We start from the raw sequence: 16829 nt of genomic DNA, 5'->3' as shown, positions 1-16829 counted from the left end.
AATCATGGAATCTGCCAATCTGAATCTTATCCTCATCTCTTCATCTCCTCTTTGACCTGTCTGGCTATGACTATGTGTGAATGCAGTGTCTTCACCACCTGAATATTTTCTCCTTCATCAGAGATAACAATCATCCTTGCACTGGTGATTCTGCCATGCCTGGTGCTTCACAAAACGTACAATTTACAAAGTGTCAGCAATAATACTTTTCCTGCCATCTTAATATCAGTGTCTATAGTAGGGACTTCAACCCTGGTTCTGGAGAGTCACTGAGAGCTCTGGTTTGTATTTTCAGTTTAAAATCAGTTAACAGTTCAGACCCAAGAAACCAGATGAGGTGAGTTATCTGTTTAATCAACTGCTTAATTTTATCAATTAGCAGCTGAGCAGTAATGAAAACATGAAGACCCTCTTGCTCGTTATGACCGGGGAAGCAGCCTCCTGGTCTAAAATAGAATGTAAAAGTGATCACAAAATCTGAAGCAACACAAGAAAGGCTGCAAAATACAGGTAATATGTGCTATCTAAACCTTGAGCAGTGAGGATGGGTCTTATCATGCCAAGTAACCTGTGATGCCTGTCAGCTGTTGGTAATGATTGGGTCGCTGTGATAATACAGCTTCAGAGTGAAAGACTGTGTGGGTCATGTACCTGTCACATGAAACTACCTGAGCATGACAACACTGGCCCTGGCATTCTGGGGTCTGTCATCTAGTACACATTTTAACAGCCATAAAACAAAAGCCTGATCTCCAACCTGCTGATGAATGTCTTTGTGTGTTCAGAGTGACAGAAAGATGGCCTTAGCCTGGTATAGTTATGTTTTCTGAAAGAGAAAATTAAAAGAATACATTTGTATTTACAAGTCCCAGCATCACCTCCACCTGTCTGGATGCCAGAAGACCAACATGCACATGAATTACTTTAATTTCTGTATGCAGGCAGGCTGTAATTCAAAATACTGGAGTCTTTAACCATCCTAAAATTAAAGAGAAAAGAGAAGTGACAGCACCCTGTTGTCTGCATTATAAATGTTTCACTTTCAGGTTTGAGCTCTGTTAGCAATCGAGACTGAGTGTGGTGTTAACACTTAATACTCTAGAGCAGAATTGTCCTCAGCTGGCTAATATCAGCCTTCGTAAATGAAACCTAAATTAAGTCATAGAGTCAGTAATGTAAGCTTGTTTAACGCTCTAAATATTTTAAGGGGGAAATGAGCATAGAGAAGTCGGATGACCCAATAAGCAAAAGTAAATTTAATAGAAATCAAAGGTGATCCGCATTCATGCGCTGCCCCCATACTTAAGCCTATCATACAATTATATAAATGCATCCATGTTAAATGTATCAGTCCCTATCAAATTCAACCTAACAAAAACGTAAGTTACGCTTCAAATAGAATGTAGTTTATTTTGGTAATTTCAGGTTATAAACCCCCATAATACTCCAATGGGTATTTGGTTCTGTGATAAGCTATATACCCGAGTGCTGTTAACATTTAAACGACTGGCTATATTGGAAATGTATAGGCTATAAAAGGAGAGCCGAGATCGTTTTATTATTTCTTCTTTGCGTCCGTTATTTCTCAAGTAGTACCAGGAAATTGACTGTGTTCATCTGAAAATCGTTAACCAATAGTGGTGCGGTCTCTCCCCCGTGTGGAAAGAAATGGGAACGTGGAGGCTCCGCTATCGTTAGGCTTTCCCTTGCAGCGCATTATGTGCACGAGACTTCTAAAACTTGTCTTCAAAATGCAAAAGTCTCTATAGTGTCGTCCCATGTGAATAATTGGTACATGCTTTATCGCTATACTCACAGCCTGCCAATTCGCATTGATTGTGTTATGACAAGAATACGTCAATATGTAGCCTACGATAGCGTCAGCAATGAAAATGTGGATTTATCTACACCAAGGCTAGAGAATTGAAGAATTGAAGCAGAAAAGTCGCGTAGCCAGTAAACTGTCAGTATTGTCACTCTTGAGCTGCTCCGTCACGAAACCTGCATCTTCTGAAAGAGCGGAGCGTGCCGGTGACTCAGATGGGGACGCCGCCTGTGGTTCCAGGCGTAAGACTCAGTTTTCCAGGTAAATCCATAAATTCCGTTACTCTATTTTTCATCTTATGCTTGTATATATATATGAACAAAATACGGTAAATCGAGAAATGACAGCTTTACACGAATACATACATTCATCAATGAAGGCAACACATTTTTTCGTCACAATTAGTAGTATTATTAGTAATTCGTATTGGATGCTAATTATAGATTGTGGATTGTCAATAAATCAAATATTGGTGGTTATGATACATCAACCAAGTAAATAAATATGAAAGTGATTATCCGAACATGCCCCTAGCGTGTGTTTTAATAATGAGCTCTTTAAAAAAAAAACTCCACAGGGGGTATCCGTTCACTTTTTAGGGTTGCCGTCTGTGCCCCTCCTCTTGCACTGACGAAATAGCTTAATAGTGGGTGTAAATCGAATTTGAACTTGCAGCCGGCTGATTTCTTGGTTCTTCTAGCCAGCATCTGAACAGACAACAAACAAGAGCAGGAGTCCCTACAGATGGAGCTGTAAGAATCGTCCGCAATCATTCTGGAGAAGAGTAGCCTACTTACTGCTCGCGCTGCCTGTGGGAAAGGAAAGCATCCTGGACTTTTTTAAACAATTGCGCAGATAGAGACGAGACGGGACTGAAGGATATACTTTGAATACTTCTTAAATTCTGGATTTACAAACACGTGAGGTATTATTATTATTATTATTATTATTATTATTATTATTATTCGTTACTGTTGTTTTGTAAACGTCACTTAAAATTAAGTTTTCTAGTTTTTTTCAAAAACCTCAAATGCAATTCACTGTACTCTATGTTGACAAGGCGCATTTGAATAAGTGACAAGTGAGTAGTTCCTTTAAAGAACGTTTAAATAAGTTAAAAGTCAAATATATGTGAATTGTAACGCCTGTGAAAATCACTAATGCCAACAAAATATAGGTTTTTTTTTTCCTTTTCTGTAACAGTCATTTGCAATTCGCAACAAAAAGATTTTTTTTTCAGTTTCTCAGAAGCGGCTCTACCTTGCATTCAGCCCTGAGGATCAACACTACATAGAAAACAAGAGAATGCCACTTGTTTTGGAGAAAACAGTAGAAAAGAAAAGAATTTTCCTCGCCCCGGGATAAAATCATTTTATATGTGCATAGCTCACAAGAATAGGTACTTGTGTCTTTTATGAGAAAGCCTTTCAAATTCAGTGTTTATTGTTCTGTGACAATGACAATATACTGAAGCCGCTTGCACGGAATACACGCTCCAACTTTTTGTTCCCAAGATTCTGAAAGCAATCGGAGATACGGCCTGTTTTTTCCTCCCGATCGTCCAATGAGTTAACTTAAGCCTTCTGCGATAGACTGTGTTGTCACTTTTTTGGAAAACATGTAATATCTAACTGATGAAATGTTCTAGTCATACAGAACCCCCCTCAAAAAATCCAGTGACACACGCTTTGTGCTGAGCACTCCAAACATGAAACCAGTCAATTCGGCAGTGAACTAATAGTTGCTTGGTGATCTAACGGTAACAGACGTGTTTCACTGAGAACAACGTTAATTAAAAGACAGGGGTGCGTTTCCGCCTAAAACCAGCCATTACTTGAGATTAAAGGAGCTCTAGACGAATGCCCTCGTAATCTTGTCAGCAGGTAATGTGCATGTATCATTAACGCGTTACGTTAGTTGCTACAATGTTTCAACGAAGGAAGACAGCACTGGCCAAGGAACACCGAACTGTGCAGCTGGATGCAGTCTATTTACGTCACTGTGCCAGTATCGCTCCCTAGTGTTTAACCAGGACATAAGTTTGCTCTTGTCTATTTAACGTTTTTATTTTTATTTCTATCATTGTCTGCCATCACATTAAAAGGCAATGGAAATATTTTAGTGGTAGCACAACATATTTATTTATTTATTTATTTATTTATTTATTTATTTATTAATCCATCCATTCATCCATGAAATGCACGATTAGCTGTAGCCTACTTGAAGAACGCGTACAAAACAAGGAAACTTAAATTTGCCACATGCAGATTTTTAGAGCCATTGTCATTGTTCCAGCGTGTACGCTGCGTTTCTGGCTAGGGACAGTCAAAACGATCGTTCTGTTGCAGGGACAAACTGGACATCTGCACGAAGGTATCTGGAAGAATCTAACGGGCTTCAAAAGCAGGTCAACAGGGAAGGAAGGAAAACACACGTACCAGAAGGACAGCGCACAACTAAAGAGTCACAAGGGGAGCACAACGCTGTGAATTCTCAAGGCACCCCGCTGTCAGGCCGCATTTCAGGTTAGTGGGCATTAGAGATCTGAGACAAGCGAACTGTAAAGTTGTGGAGGAGACATTTTAATTAAAAGCTAAACTTGCGCGAGAGCTCAAATAAACCAATTGCAGATTTAATAAGTTATTTTCTCTTCTTCATCTTCATAAAAGTTCTCAATTCGAACTGATTGACAGAGAAAGTCGAGACATTTCCTTGATTTTATTCGGAGAAAGGCAACTTGAAGTGATTGATTTGAGTTGGCGCACCACCTTATCAATCTTCTCGCAAAATTTGTGTCTGCTTCTCCGGCTTCCCTTCCTAATAAACGACTGTTTTTAGTTTAAGGGCTAAGTTGCAATCATAGGGAATTGTTAGTTTGCAGTCCCTCACCCCCACTTTTGATTTTCTTGTTTCCCACCCTCCCCCCTTGGTGTGTGTTCTTAATTTAGATGTTAAGTGTCAAATAAAAACATGAAATGCTGAACAAAAGTTTTAGCAACGCTGTCCATAGGATCTGTTGCCCAAGGCTTCTATCCTGAAAAGACCTGTACTCAGCTGTCTATCTCCCTTCCCCCTTCATCTGGTGTAAATTTAATGTCACAATCCAAGCAGCAGTGAGTCCTGTTGTCTAAGTGCCAAACAGTCTTCCACTGTCAACACCTCTAGAATTTACAGGCCCAGTGCGGTGTTGGGCCATGATTGCATGCAGAGGTGGACGCTCCTAGTTCAAACTGTGTGCGCTGCTAACAAAGTGGAAACAGGGTCTTGCCCTGTCTCTACTCCGCCTCCCACCTGTGACTTGACCCAGCAGGGTAACCTCATTTGGAGTTATTTTGCCACCCACTTAGAGGACTTTGCCCCAGACAGACAAATTGCCCCGGACCACCAGAGTATGACAGAAGCCTGAGTGGCCACAGGCAGTCTCTCTGGGCTGTGGGTGTCACATAAAACAGGAAGTGCCTGGGTCAGTTGAAATGTGTTTCTCATAACCTGTTTCAGGCTTTAACATGGATCTCTTATGTGCACTCAAACTTAAGGTGAATGCTTTCCTGTCAGAAACATCCTTCTTCCCTATCTGCGAAATAAGAGTGATCTGTAATAGTGTGTGGTATGATATAAAAGTGAATGTAGGCTTTCTGTGAGAATGCTAGCAAATGTTTTCAATTATATGTTCTCTTGTTTTGTTGTTTGTATTTAAAGCACATCTGACTTGTTGAGTATGATGCTTTTGTAGAATAGATTAATGCAATGTTCCCATTTATCTGGTTTGCAGGTCAAAGATGACACTATTAAGTATAAAACACTTCCTGTGGATATTTTATGTGTGCTGTGCAGTTGCTGAACATGGTAAGATAATAGCTTCATGTTGCGCATTCATTCATAAGATGACACATACCCTGAACACTCAGACAAAATGCCTTTCCATTTCTAATGGAGAAAAACGTTGGTAACACAGGTTACCACAAGCTCTCCCATGTGAAGAAAATGTATACTTCAACATTCTTAAAATATTGTTATATATAGTTTTTGTACTACTTAATGTACTTCAAAAATCAGCATACAATTTCTTTCACATGACTGTGGTCACTTGAAACTATAGGTTTATAGTATTTAGATTTATGCTTTACCTGACTGAAATTGAGCTCCCCATGCTGACCTGTCTGAGAGGTGAACTTTGGTTGGCTTGTTTTACTTGGGGTTTTGGACATCCACAGAAATACCCAGCAGCTTTTGTCAGCCAAGAGATTGTTGTTGGACTTTCCTAAGCCATGTAGACAGGGCATGCATCATTAGCTGTGCCACTGGACCATAACTAAATGCTGATTTTCATTTCCTGTAATGTTATCAGATAATAAGAGCTGCTTGAGTGGACATATTCACACTGCATGCAACATGCCTTCATCATCTGATTATTTGCAAGCTGATTTGTGCCCTTTCTTTTCCACCTCCACCCCTAAAACACACTCTCTCTCTCTCTCTCTCTCTCTCTCTCTCTCTCCCCCTCTCTCTCTCTACCTGCTCTCTCATTATCTCTTTCACCCCCTCCCTCTCTCCCTCTCTCTTTCCTTCCTTCCTCCCTCCCTCCCTCTCCACAGAGCCCATCTGGCAGATGAAGGTGGAGAAGAGTCCCCCGGTCAGCGGCTCTCTTGCAGGAAAAGCGGTGCTGACCTGCCACTTCTCGACCGTGCCGACCGCGGTCCCCACCCTCAGCTCCACCTCGGCCGAAACCACCACCACTGCCAGCCCCGCCCCCACCACCACCTCGGCAGACCACCTCCGCATCAAGTGGACCAAGTTGGAGGATGACATTGAGATCACGGTGCTGGTGGCCCAGAATGGGGTGATCAAGATCGGGTCGGCCTACCAGGGCAGGGTGTCTGTGCCCAGCCATCCGGAGGATGTGGGCGATGCCTCTCTCACCATGGTCAGGCTCCGGGCTAGCGACGCAGGGCTATACCGCTGTGAGGTCATGTACGGCATCGAGGACACCCAGGATACCGTCTCTCTGGATGTCACTGGTGAGTGTGGAGCAGAAATAATACTGTTACAAGTCCTGGTTTTGCTGGTATGATTTGATGCTCAGTTGTGTTTTCTTATTACTGAAAGCTATGAAAAAAATTGTTTTCTTATGAATATTCTTTGAAGTCCATCGCAAAGATCAATGTTGGTGACAATAAATGCACCATTCTTGGGTACCCCCTTTCATGCAATTCTAGAAATGCAATTTTTTAGCACCCATGTTGCAACCCAGAATTTGTGTAAAGAAGAGATAGGAAATAATGTATGCAGCAGCTTAACATCGGGCAGTTATAGAGAATCTTCATGTTGATTGAGGTTTATCCTATTTTCACATATCTGAGAGAAAAAAAAAAAACACAGTTTCTTGTCATTATGAATCCACCATCCTGGTCCAGCTTCTAAATGTGTCCAACTGTGATTCAGTTCATGGAAATTCAAGTCAGGTGAATGTTTCCACGAATTGCAGTCTGTGAAATGTTAAGTACTGGTATTCTACGGGCCATTAGTCAGTCTCATTGGACCCGCGCTTGGATTTCTGTGGCCATGGTTACGCACACCATTGAGACGGGCTGCTGGCAAAAGTGAAATTTTTACTTCTGGAAAGAAGACATAGTTAAGATAAGACCGTAGATGGCCATACACACCAGGTTAAAGCATTACATTATATTAATCATGTCAGGAAATTCACTTAAAGACCAAACTCCTGATTCGACTTCAATTCATGGCAAACCTCTAACCGTTTAATAGCCATTACATATGTTGGCATGGAAAACCACAAACATACTTTTCATTGTTTGAAGGATCAAATTATGAATAACGTGCATTTTGCTGTAATATCCGTATGGTTTAGATTTGGTTTAACAAATTTAGACTGGTGGTGAAATCTGTGAAGCTCATTGACAGGTTGGCAAATTTTAATATCATTAATATAGTTGATCCCTAGGAAAATGTAGAAGTCCCTTTGGTTCTTACAGTGACTGCGCCAGCATGTTCCAAACACCGAGGAGTCCGTTCATAAATTTGTCGTATTGTGATGGAACCTATTTAAATCTTCATCATTGCCCTCATAAGGAAATCCAGGGTCACTATCCAATTATATTTCTCCTTTGGCTGACTGTCAGTTCTCTGACTGTACTTGAAACTTGAGGAAATTCATGCTGATTCAGTGAAAAGCACCACACAGAGCTTGGAGACTTGAAAGTGACTTGAAAGGAACAGACCAGCAGATCTGTAATTGAGAGTTAAGTTAAAAAAAATTTCCATCAAAGAAAAATCACGCAGTCTGAGCTCAAATCTAATACACATAGTTTGGGATGTGCTGACTAGATGTTGTCGTCATTCAGTTTAATGCAGAAGAAAATATTTCAGACTTGAGGCTTCATTTAATTCTAACTGCAGCGCACATTGTCCCAAGGCGTTGTCCTTAACATTGCGTAACACATGCAACGTACAATGTCATTTTCAATTTTTGGTACATTACACATTTTGTAGCTGCTGAAATCAGCCAAAATGTTGTGGAAAAATTGTAATAGCATATTCTTATGTTAAATGTTAAGGACAAAAACCAAACAGAAGCCAACTATTATGGGCAAGGTAATGAATTCTCCCATGGTTAGTGCGGAAATCTGTTCACCTGACTGAAACAAGCTCTTTGTTTCCTTTATTATTAGACTTGTAAATCTCTCTACATGCCTTTCTGATCGTTATGTGCTGGGAGTTGTTTTTGAGGAGCATATCTCACATGATTTGATATTTGCTTGTTTATGAGGCATTTGCTGTTGGCCAACTAAATGGAGAAAATTGCATTAAAACACTTACGCACACAAACACACACACACACACACACACACACACTAGTCCACATTGTAATAGCTCATGCCTAACTGATTGCTGAGTTTTCTGCCTCTTTAGGACACCCAGCCATTAGCATAATTTACTGCATCTGAAGAGTCATTTCAGGACAGAAATGGATCCTCCAAGGGCTGCAACCGCCTGGGGTTTTTTGCTCCAGCTCAGCTCCCACTGAATACGATTAGGCCCATAATAGTAGCTAGCTAACATGTCTCCTAGGTCATCCAGGCATTGGAAGTTTAAAGATACCTACTAAAGCTGCTGAGTCCTTTAAAATGGCCCAACTGTCATTACTCGACAGCCTCACCCAGTAGCCCTGAGTAAGACTGAGCTCAGGGGATGTCCCAATACAAATTTGGAGGGTGAGATCCAAAAGACAAATAGTTGATTCATTTTTGTGCCATGTAACAGTACACGATTGTTTCATTCACATAATCCATCTCCTTCCCCTCTTTAGTCAGCCACATGGAATAAAGCTGAAGTCCTAAATATATTTTATTTCTATGAAATATCCATCAGTTGTATTCTGATGTCAAATGTTGCATGGCCTTATGCTTTACCTAACATGCTTTTGTGAAGCTTGCACCTAACTCTGTTGTGTTGTTAATTCAGATTTTTAGATTGTGTTTATGTTCCCAGATTAGTTTAAAATGGAGTCTACTGGCAGTCGGGTTGACGCATGGTTAGAGGGTGATTACTGTGTGGTAGACTGGTTTCCTGTTCAGAGGTTATGATTGCACATCAGGACATGTTCAAGGCCACATAAGCCCGGGAGTGCTCCAATCCAATTAGGTCTTCTGGTTTAGACAAGGTCTAGGCAGGGACTAACATTATGAGCTAAAAAATATTCCACTAACTTGGATTTAATCCAAACAAGCAAGCCAACTTAAGTGTTGCTCTGTAATACCCCAAACAGCAAAGGAGATCAAAAAACATATACTACCCAATGTACTTCACCTCAACCATAGTTTGGTAATTATGTTAATAACTTCAGTCTTATTTTAACACGGTGCATTAATTTGGGAAGGTTGTTGATTTCTTGTACATTTAGTTGTTTCATTTTACCTAAATATGACCCGACAGTTTTGATTGAATCCAGGACTAAATCTAGTCTCTAAAGCCAAGTGCCTCGGTGTGTTTGTGCAGGTGTCGTTTTTCATTACCGGGCTCGCAGCAGTCGATACACGCTGGACTTCAGCGAAGCCGTTAAAGCCTGTCGCCAGATCGGGGCCTCCATCGCCACAGCGGGCCAGCTGAGGTCTGCTTTTGAGGACGGGTTCGACCAGTGCGATGCTGGCTGGGTTGCGGACCAGACTGTTAGGTGAGAGACAGTTATTTGTTGCGGCTGTTTTGATTCTCTTTCTTTCTATTCTAGATGTGAAAGTGATGGGTAGGTAAGGTTTTTTTTTTCTTCCTTTTTTCACTGCTACACCTTGGTTTAAAAACATAAGGAAATGTAAAGAGCAAACCTTTTATTCCATCTGACCCTTCATTTGTCTGTAATCTGAAGTGAATGTGCTGTGTCCTGTTTGAGGATCCAACTTTTTTATGAGACTATTTTAAATGTTAAATATCTCAATCAAATGCCCCCTCAGCCCCCTTTTATATAGGCCTATGGTATGTGAGTAATTGTGTTTACTCACAGCTTTCACATCTGGAACTAGTTTTGTTGCTCTACTCTTATGTATATGAAGTTAAAGTGAGGCATTACAAACAACCATGTTGTCTATGGTTCATGCCTTCAGCCTCAAATTGACCATTATATATCTGCCCAGCTGTTCTTCATCCCGTATTTCCTACCATTCTGGAATAATTCCAGAACGATGTGCCAATCGCAAAGGAAAAATGAATGCTTCCTGGCTTGCAATGAGCACACGATGCCATACATTCGACACTGTGCCTTGGGATTGTGCAAAGAGAACGTTCACACTACATTTTAATCCACTCAGATACCCTATCACGAGGCCCAGAGCTGGTTGCCATGGAGACCAATACGGAAGGCCTGGCGTCAGAACGTATGGACTCCGAGACCCCAGCGAGAAATACGATGTGTACTGTTATGTGGACAAACTGCATGGTAAGCAAACTTATGGTTACAAAAGCTATTTATTCTGCATGAACATTAGGCACTTTAGATGTGGTAAAAGAAAATTCTTAGGAAAACATCCGTGGCATTGGTAGCTCTCAGTATTCGAAAGTATGAACTAAGGGAGAAAGTCATGGCTGAAATATAAGATATCTGACAGGTTGACTGGTTGGTTTCTTGAATAACGTCAATGATAAAGCCAACCAGCATCCCATGTTTTGAGTCATTGCTCAGTATAAAACTCTGATGTATAGAGGAGATTAAAACCATCCTCTGGAGACTGTTAGACAAGCTCTCTTTCTCTCTTTTTGGCAAAGCTCTATGAGGCAAAGCTTTAAAAAATACACAAAAATGTGTGATAATTTTAGTGCACAACATGTCTGACTCCATAAAGGGAAAAATTGTGTTAAGCAGATACTTTATCTCTTTCTCACGACGTTGACTCTACTGCCACTCTGAACTCTACAATCTCCATGGTTGAGTCATGACATTACAATCTAAAGGACCTTTTGGCTTTGTGGGCTCTGGAACATTACAGTGCTTATTGCAGGTTAACACAAATGGGAAATGTGAATTAGAGGACATGGCGGGAAGTAACGCAACTATTTACTCTCAAAAGCTGGTTTTGTGACATTTTCATTGGATGATCGCCTCACCACACAAATATGTACAGATTTATGATTGCAGTTGTGCTGTTCCTCTATCAAATCCCCGCCCTATCAAGTCCTTGTACATGAGACACTGAGACATGACATTACTGCTTTCAACTTTTAAAATTTGGACCTGCTCTGGATACATATGGGTGTTGCAGATTGGAGTGCCTAGTTTCTCAGAGCTAAATTCCCAGGATTCCTGCTGTGATTGTTTGATGATTTATTCGTGTTCAGCTCCTGCTCCAGTGAGGGAAATGCACCTCCAGTTTGAGTTCAGCATTTGCAAAAAGGATCTAACACACGGCCGGAAACCTGCAGTCCAATTCAAAGAGAGTTCCACACTGCTTTAGCTTCTGCATTTCTTTCTGTGTGCAAAATTCTTATTTCAACGGGAAGGGAATACATAGACTTAAATATATGAGGTGTATAGCATATCAATGAAATAATTATACATCTCTCTAAACATAAACATTTATACAAAAAGGCAATATGGTGAGTAATATTCCGATGAGGGTGAAATAAACAATTTTTCAATTTCTCTCATTAAAATGTTCAGATGTGAGAAAAGTCCAAAGTTAATGTAATGTCAAGTCAGTGCCTTTACTATGAGACTCACTGGACAAATGTTTAGCTAAATTCTGGCTCCTCCTGACACTAGCACTGCTGTCAAAATACAAACGCCCTTTTGTATGTTTTTGTGTTTAATACGTTTCACATCTGTTTGAAAAAGAATTCAACAGGACAGGCTCAAGGGGAAAGTCTATATTGTCATGGCAGTCCGTGCACCACATTGTATGGATAGCTTAGTGCTTATTTTCTAGGTTACGCCCAAATCTAAATGAAAACATGCACTCTTTCCACTTTACTTGCTGGTTTTTCTTCCCCAAACTGTCTGTGGGAGGGATATCATTTAGTTTTTTATAAAGACGTAATGGTGCTTATGAGCAGAGCTGTAATAAGAGGACCAGAAGGAGAGGGAGGGGGAGAAGTCAGGCATTAAACCAGTTGAAGGGCATGGCTGATTTGAAAGAAGTGTATGGTCACACCCCATAATATATAGCACTCCAGAGTTCTATAGAGAGTGTCTTAAGTTCTGACCATCCAGGCTCCAAGAGTGAACCCAACAACCCCTTTATTCGTGTGCTTCTCCAGGTGAGGTTTACTTCTCAGCCTCTAAGATGACCTTGGAGGAGGCCAGGCAGGACTGTGAGAACAGGGGGTACGTGCTGGCTTCCCCCGGCCACCTCCATGCAGCCTGGAGGAAGGGCCTGGACCGCTGCGACTACGGCTGGCTCTCAGACGGCAGCGCCCGCTACCCCGTCTCTGTGCCCCGGACCCAGTGCGGCGGGGGGCTGCTGGGAGTCAGGACCCTCTACCGGTACCAGAACCAGACCGGCTTTCCCCAGCCCACCGAGAAGTTTGGGGCCTTCTGTTTCAACGGTAAACGCCCCGCACCTTTTGAAGTAAATTATAGATGTGTGGTTGGAAAAAGACACATCAGTCTGTAGACACCTGCCCCAGTTACTGACGACTGGCACGTGTGTTTTGTGTGAAATGGAGCCACGTATGGTGCACTGCCATTTTGAAAAGCTGTGTGTGCAGAAAACACTGTAATCGGAGGTAAGTGTGTGGAGGCCCTCCTACTTGAATTTCCCTACTTCTTTAGCTTCTGCAACTCTCACGGTAACTTATATGTTGTTTTTGTCTGGGATTACATACACAAAACCTGTGAAATTTGCTGTGATTTCATCAACTTTGAGCCTGGAGATTACAGGGTTTCAGGGGAGATGAATCCAGATAGAGTCCCTCTGAAAAACATGATATTTTTGAATTATCAGAGCATATATGAATAACTTACACCTCAAATTTTCAGTGTATGTAATGACAAATTCACTTTACTGCAGTTTGTCATCAGCTTTGAGTGTGACTCTAAATTCAGCGAAGCAGCAGAGATGTGCCACTTACCTAATGAGTGAATCAGAGGCTGAGGATTGAAAAATATTTTTTAGCGATTCTGAGTGACTTGGGGTTTAGACCAGGCTTTCCTTCCCATGTAAACAGTTTGTTGGCAGCAACTGTCATGTTGAATAAAATAAGCATATCCACCTAAGCAGTGATTCCAACCATAAAGCAATTAAACACGGGTTAAGTTCTTCGTTTTCACAGTGGTGTTTACATTGACTTGTTAACTGATCAATGACACCCATATTTATTATGTCGTGTTTATGTGTATTTCCCTTTGGCTGCCAGCTACGGAAAATAAAACGTGCGTTACGTTCTTCTTAGAAGTATTTAGAGCCTCTGAAGACACACTTCACACATTCTAAAAGGCCAACATACAAACCTATAGGCCTAATACTTTACTGGTCGATGAGGGGAACAGCTAACAGAGGGAGGTGTCATGTCGGGGAGCTGTCTCTTCAGTGTGATGGCATTATTTTTTTGCGAGTTCTGATTGGACAGTATGTTAAGCTGTCCGGTTTCTTCAGGGGAATGACCAGGTTTGGCTGTATCTTATCATTAACCAGTCATTCATATTTCTTGTTGTTGCTCATCTTGTCCGTGTCTCTAGAGTCCTAGTGGAAATGGCTGTTCCCGGTTCCCTTTTTCTTCTGGGTGCCAGACTATATGGGTGCTTTTACTTTTGAACACTTTTCTGCACTCAGTAAAAGTGGCTTTCAATTACAAACTGGGGTAGGGTCATGCAAATGCACCACTATTTTGTACATTTTAGATCAGTCCCCCATTTTCTGAAGGGTTGCTCTTTGACCCGTCTGTGCAGCAAATGTTCAGCTAAAGAATCTTAGGCCTGCCCCTTCACCTCTCCAGTGTTTTCAAGTTGCCGTTTTTCCATTTTGTGAAGCATCTCACGTCACCTCATGTTACCACCTCATGTCAATCAAACTAACTTCAAGGTGTGCAAAGAAACACTGAACCCAACACACTGAGGTTCGCTGTAACACAAAGTCTACCTAACGGTGCACAAATAACGATGAGATCATTCTGTTTCCACACTCCTTAGTAGGTCAGTGTGCATGTGTGCTTTTTCTTTTTTTTTTTACAAAGGGGAAAACCGTACCTCATATCTTACATCAGAGATATAGCTGCTGAGAAATAGGGTGTGTCCCTAATGTAGAACAGCTGCCCCTTGCTCCAGACGGCCGATTTAATCAGCTGGGAAAGGCGTCCCTCAATGGCTGCTCTGTGTGGTGTGTGTCGCAGGGGTACGGAGCAGTGATAAAAAAGAACTTCTGTAGTCCTTTTTTTCCAGACAGCGTGAACCCCAAAACCCCACGGAACAGTGCCTTTATTAAACCCTGTTGATCACTACAGCCTATGATATTGGCATATGATATTCGCAGTGTAGAGGGAAAAGCCCGTTATCCCCCTAAAGTGGGATTGGCAGACAAATCAAAAAATGACAGGGCTGGTACCGCACTGACTGACAGACAGGATGCACCATTTAGAGCTAAGAGGAGAAGCATAGAACTGTGGACAAGGCCCTACAATAGATCATTCATGACAGCGGTCTGCTGTAGGTCCAAACACAGCAAATCTCAGACATTGTTGGCAATGTAAACTGTTAAAAGCAGAGGATTACATTCAAGTTGGATGTTATGAAAAGGCAGGAAATGCATTGTGAACTAATCCCATTTCATTTTTAATGAGGAAAAGCAACCCGTATGGCTTGGTGGTAATCTCAAAATGGTGTTTACAACAGATCAACATAATATGACTGCACTCTGCAGGAAGAGGGAAAGAAAACTGATGAGCATGTTGAATGCTAATGGTTAAGAGAATGTGAGGCCCATGGAATTATTGTTTGGAGAGTACATTTGATCCTTCTGCTGGCAGTCCCTTCTCTGGGAAGTCCAGTAACTACTGTTATAATTTATCACAGAATGAATGCACCACTTTTTCAAGGAAGGGAAGAAAATATCAATAACCAGTGTATCAGTAGTAACTTGTTTGACCTATTCCTTTAATTGTATGGGTTCCCTGATGATCCCTATCTATTGATTAGTTTTTCAGTTTTTTATTGTAAAAGGTTACAATACAAATATTATCAAGGATTTGAAGGTGGATGTGACTCAAAGGAAAGGTTTGCTTTTTTCGTGAAGGAGAGAAATCTTATTATTCCATAAAACAGGCTGCAAGGTTTGTAGGTTATGAGTCTGAAGGAACACACCCTGCTGACAATAAAACAAAGGGGCATTTGAGTCTGAATTGAACTGGTTGTAATACAGACTTTGGCAGACAGAAGAAAAGTCACAAGTTAAACCATAGAACACTGTTGGAAAAGTATAGAACAAGAACAAGGTGAAGAAAGAGTATTAAAAACATGGGGGGAGAGAGAGGGAGAGAGAGAGAGAGAGAGAGAGAGAAATGCAGCTGACATTAAGCAAAAACTGACATTGTATGTAAGAGGTGGTGTAGGAATGCGTACCGTTAGTCACCATTTTTGAGTCTGTGCTGTAGATATTTAAAACTTGGCCTATATCAGCATAGCCTGTGGAAACGCTACTCTTCTGTGCCAGAGAATTTCTAACAGGAAATGGGGGGTGGGGGGAGGGGGGGGTCGGTTAAAATAAGATGAAATAGCCAAATTAAGAGCTGGTGAAACATTGCATTGTCTAAAAATAAGGAGTTGTTGGCAAAAAAACTATTTGCACAGTACGTCTCTCAGTGCCCAGAATAAAATTGGTCTCTATAGATGCCAGACCAATGGTTTAAAATTTGAGTACCTTTCGATTTCAACATCTGTATTAATCAGTGTTATGATACTACATTCTATGCCAGTAGTTCCCAACCCTCTTCCTGGGCATCTGCCGTCCTGTAGGTTTTCATCCTATCCCTGATTTGGCACACCCGATTCTACTAATTAGCAGCTCAGCAAGATCTCAGCTGTTGAATAAGATGTGCTTTGTTAGGGTTGGAGTGAAAACCTACAGGACGGTCATCCTCCAGGAGCAGGGTTGGGAACTCCTGTGCTATGCTGTTATTATGCTATTGTACATAAAATCAAATGTATTCATTTTAAAACACATTTAACTAATGTATCAAATAAGTCTTTAATATAAAAAATGAAAAAACAAAATCTTTACTTGTGGTATTTATTTTGGATTTTTACTTCCCTAATATCTTGGCACTGCTTCTGCTAACTGTAATTGTATTATAATTGTGTCACTGTAATTGCCTGGAGGTAGAAGGGAATGTGTTGCTGTTGTGTGGTAACGTATTCTCTGGTGCTAGAGGAGCATTTACTGACAAATGTAGCACTGTACAATAGTAATCCTTTGCATTTTACTAAAGGTGCCAGTAACTCACTACATTCACTACAATCAGTGTTTCAGAATGTGAATTTACCTTGCAGGTTGGGATTTGATATACAGTT

The 16829-nt window shown here is 41.1% G+C and overlaps 1 protein-coding gene across 4 annotated transcripts in view; it reads left to right on the top strand.

Moving 5' to 3' along the window:
• The first annotated feature begins 341 nt into the window (after positions 1-341).
• Positions 342-16829, top strand: part of vcanb (versican b) — a 41933-nt gene continuing 25445 nt past the window's right edge. The window contains exons 1-8 of one of the 4 annotated variants that reach the window (XM_035390772.1): positions 342-2086; positions 2530-2750; positions 4174-4350; positions 5598-5671; positions 6421-6843; positions 9842-10016; positions 10645-10772; positions 12587-12874. In XM_035390772.1, coding sequence (XP_035246663.1) covers positions 5605-5671; positions 6421-6843; positions 9842-10016; positions 10645-10772; positions 12587-12874 — 1081 coding nt within the window. In that variant the 5' untranslated portion in view covers positions 342-2086; positions 2530-2750; positions 4174-4350; positions 5598-5604. Of the gene's footprint in view, positions 2087-2376; positions 2751-4173; positions 4351-5597; positions 5672-6420; positions 6844-9841; positions 10017-10644; positions 10773-12586; positions 12875-16829 lie in introns of those variants that run through there. The other 3 variants (XM_035390771.1, XM_035390775.1, XM_035390776.1) reach the window with 3 other exon arrangements.

Source organism: Anguilla anguilla, chromosome 14, assembly GCF_013347855.1.
Source record: "Anguilla anguilla isolate fAngAng1 chromosome 14, fAngAng1.pri, whole genome shotgun sequence".
Taxonomy (NCBI): domain Eukaryota; kingdom Metazoa; phylum Chordata; class Actinopteri; order Anguilliformes; family Anguillidae; genus Anguilla; species Anguilla anguilla.
Note: the sequence above shows the minus strand (reverse complement) of the source record. Positions and strands in the feature narration are given on the sequence as shown.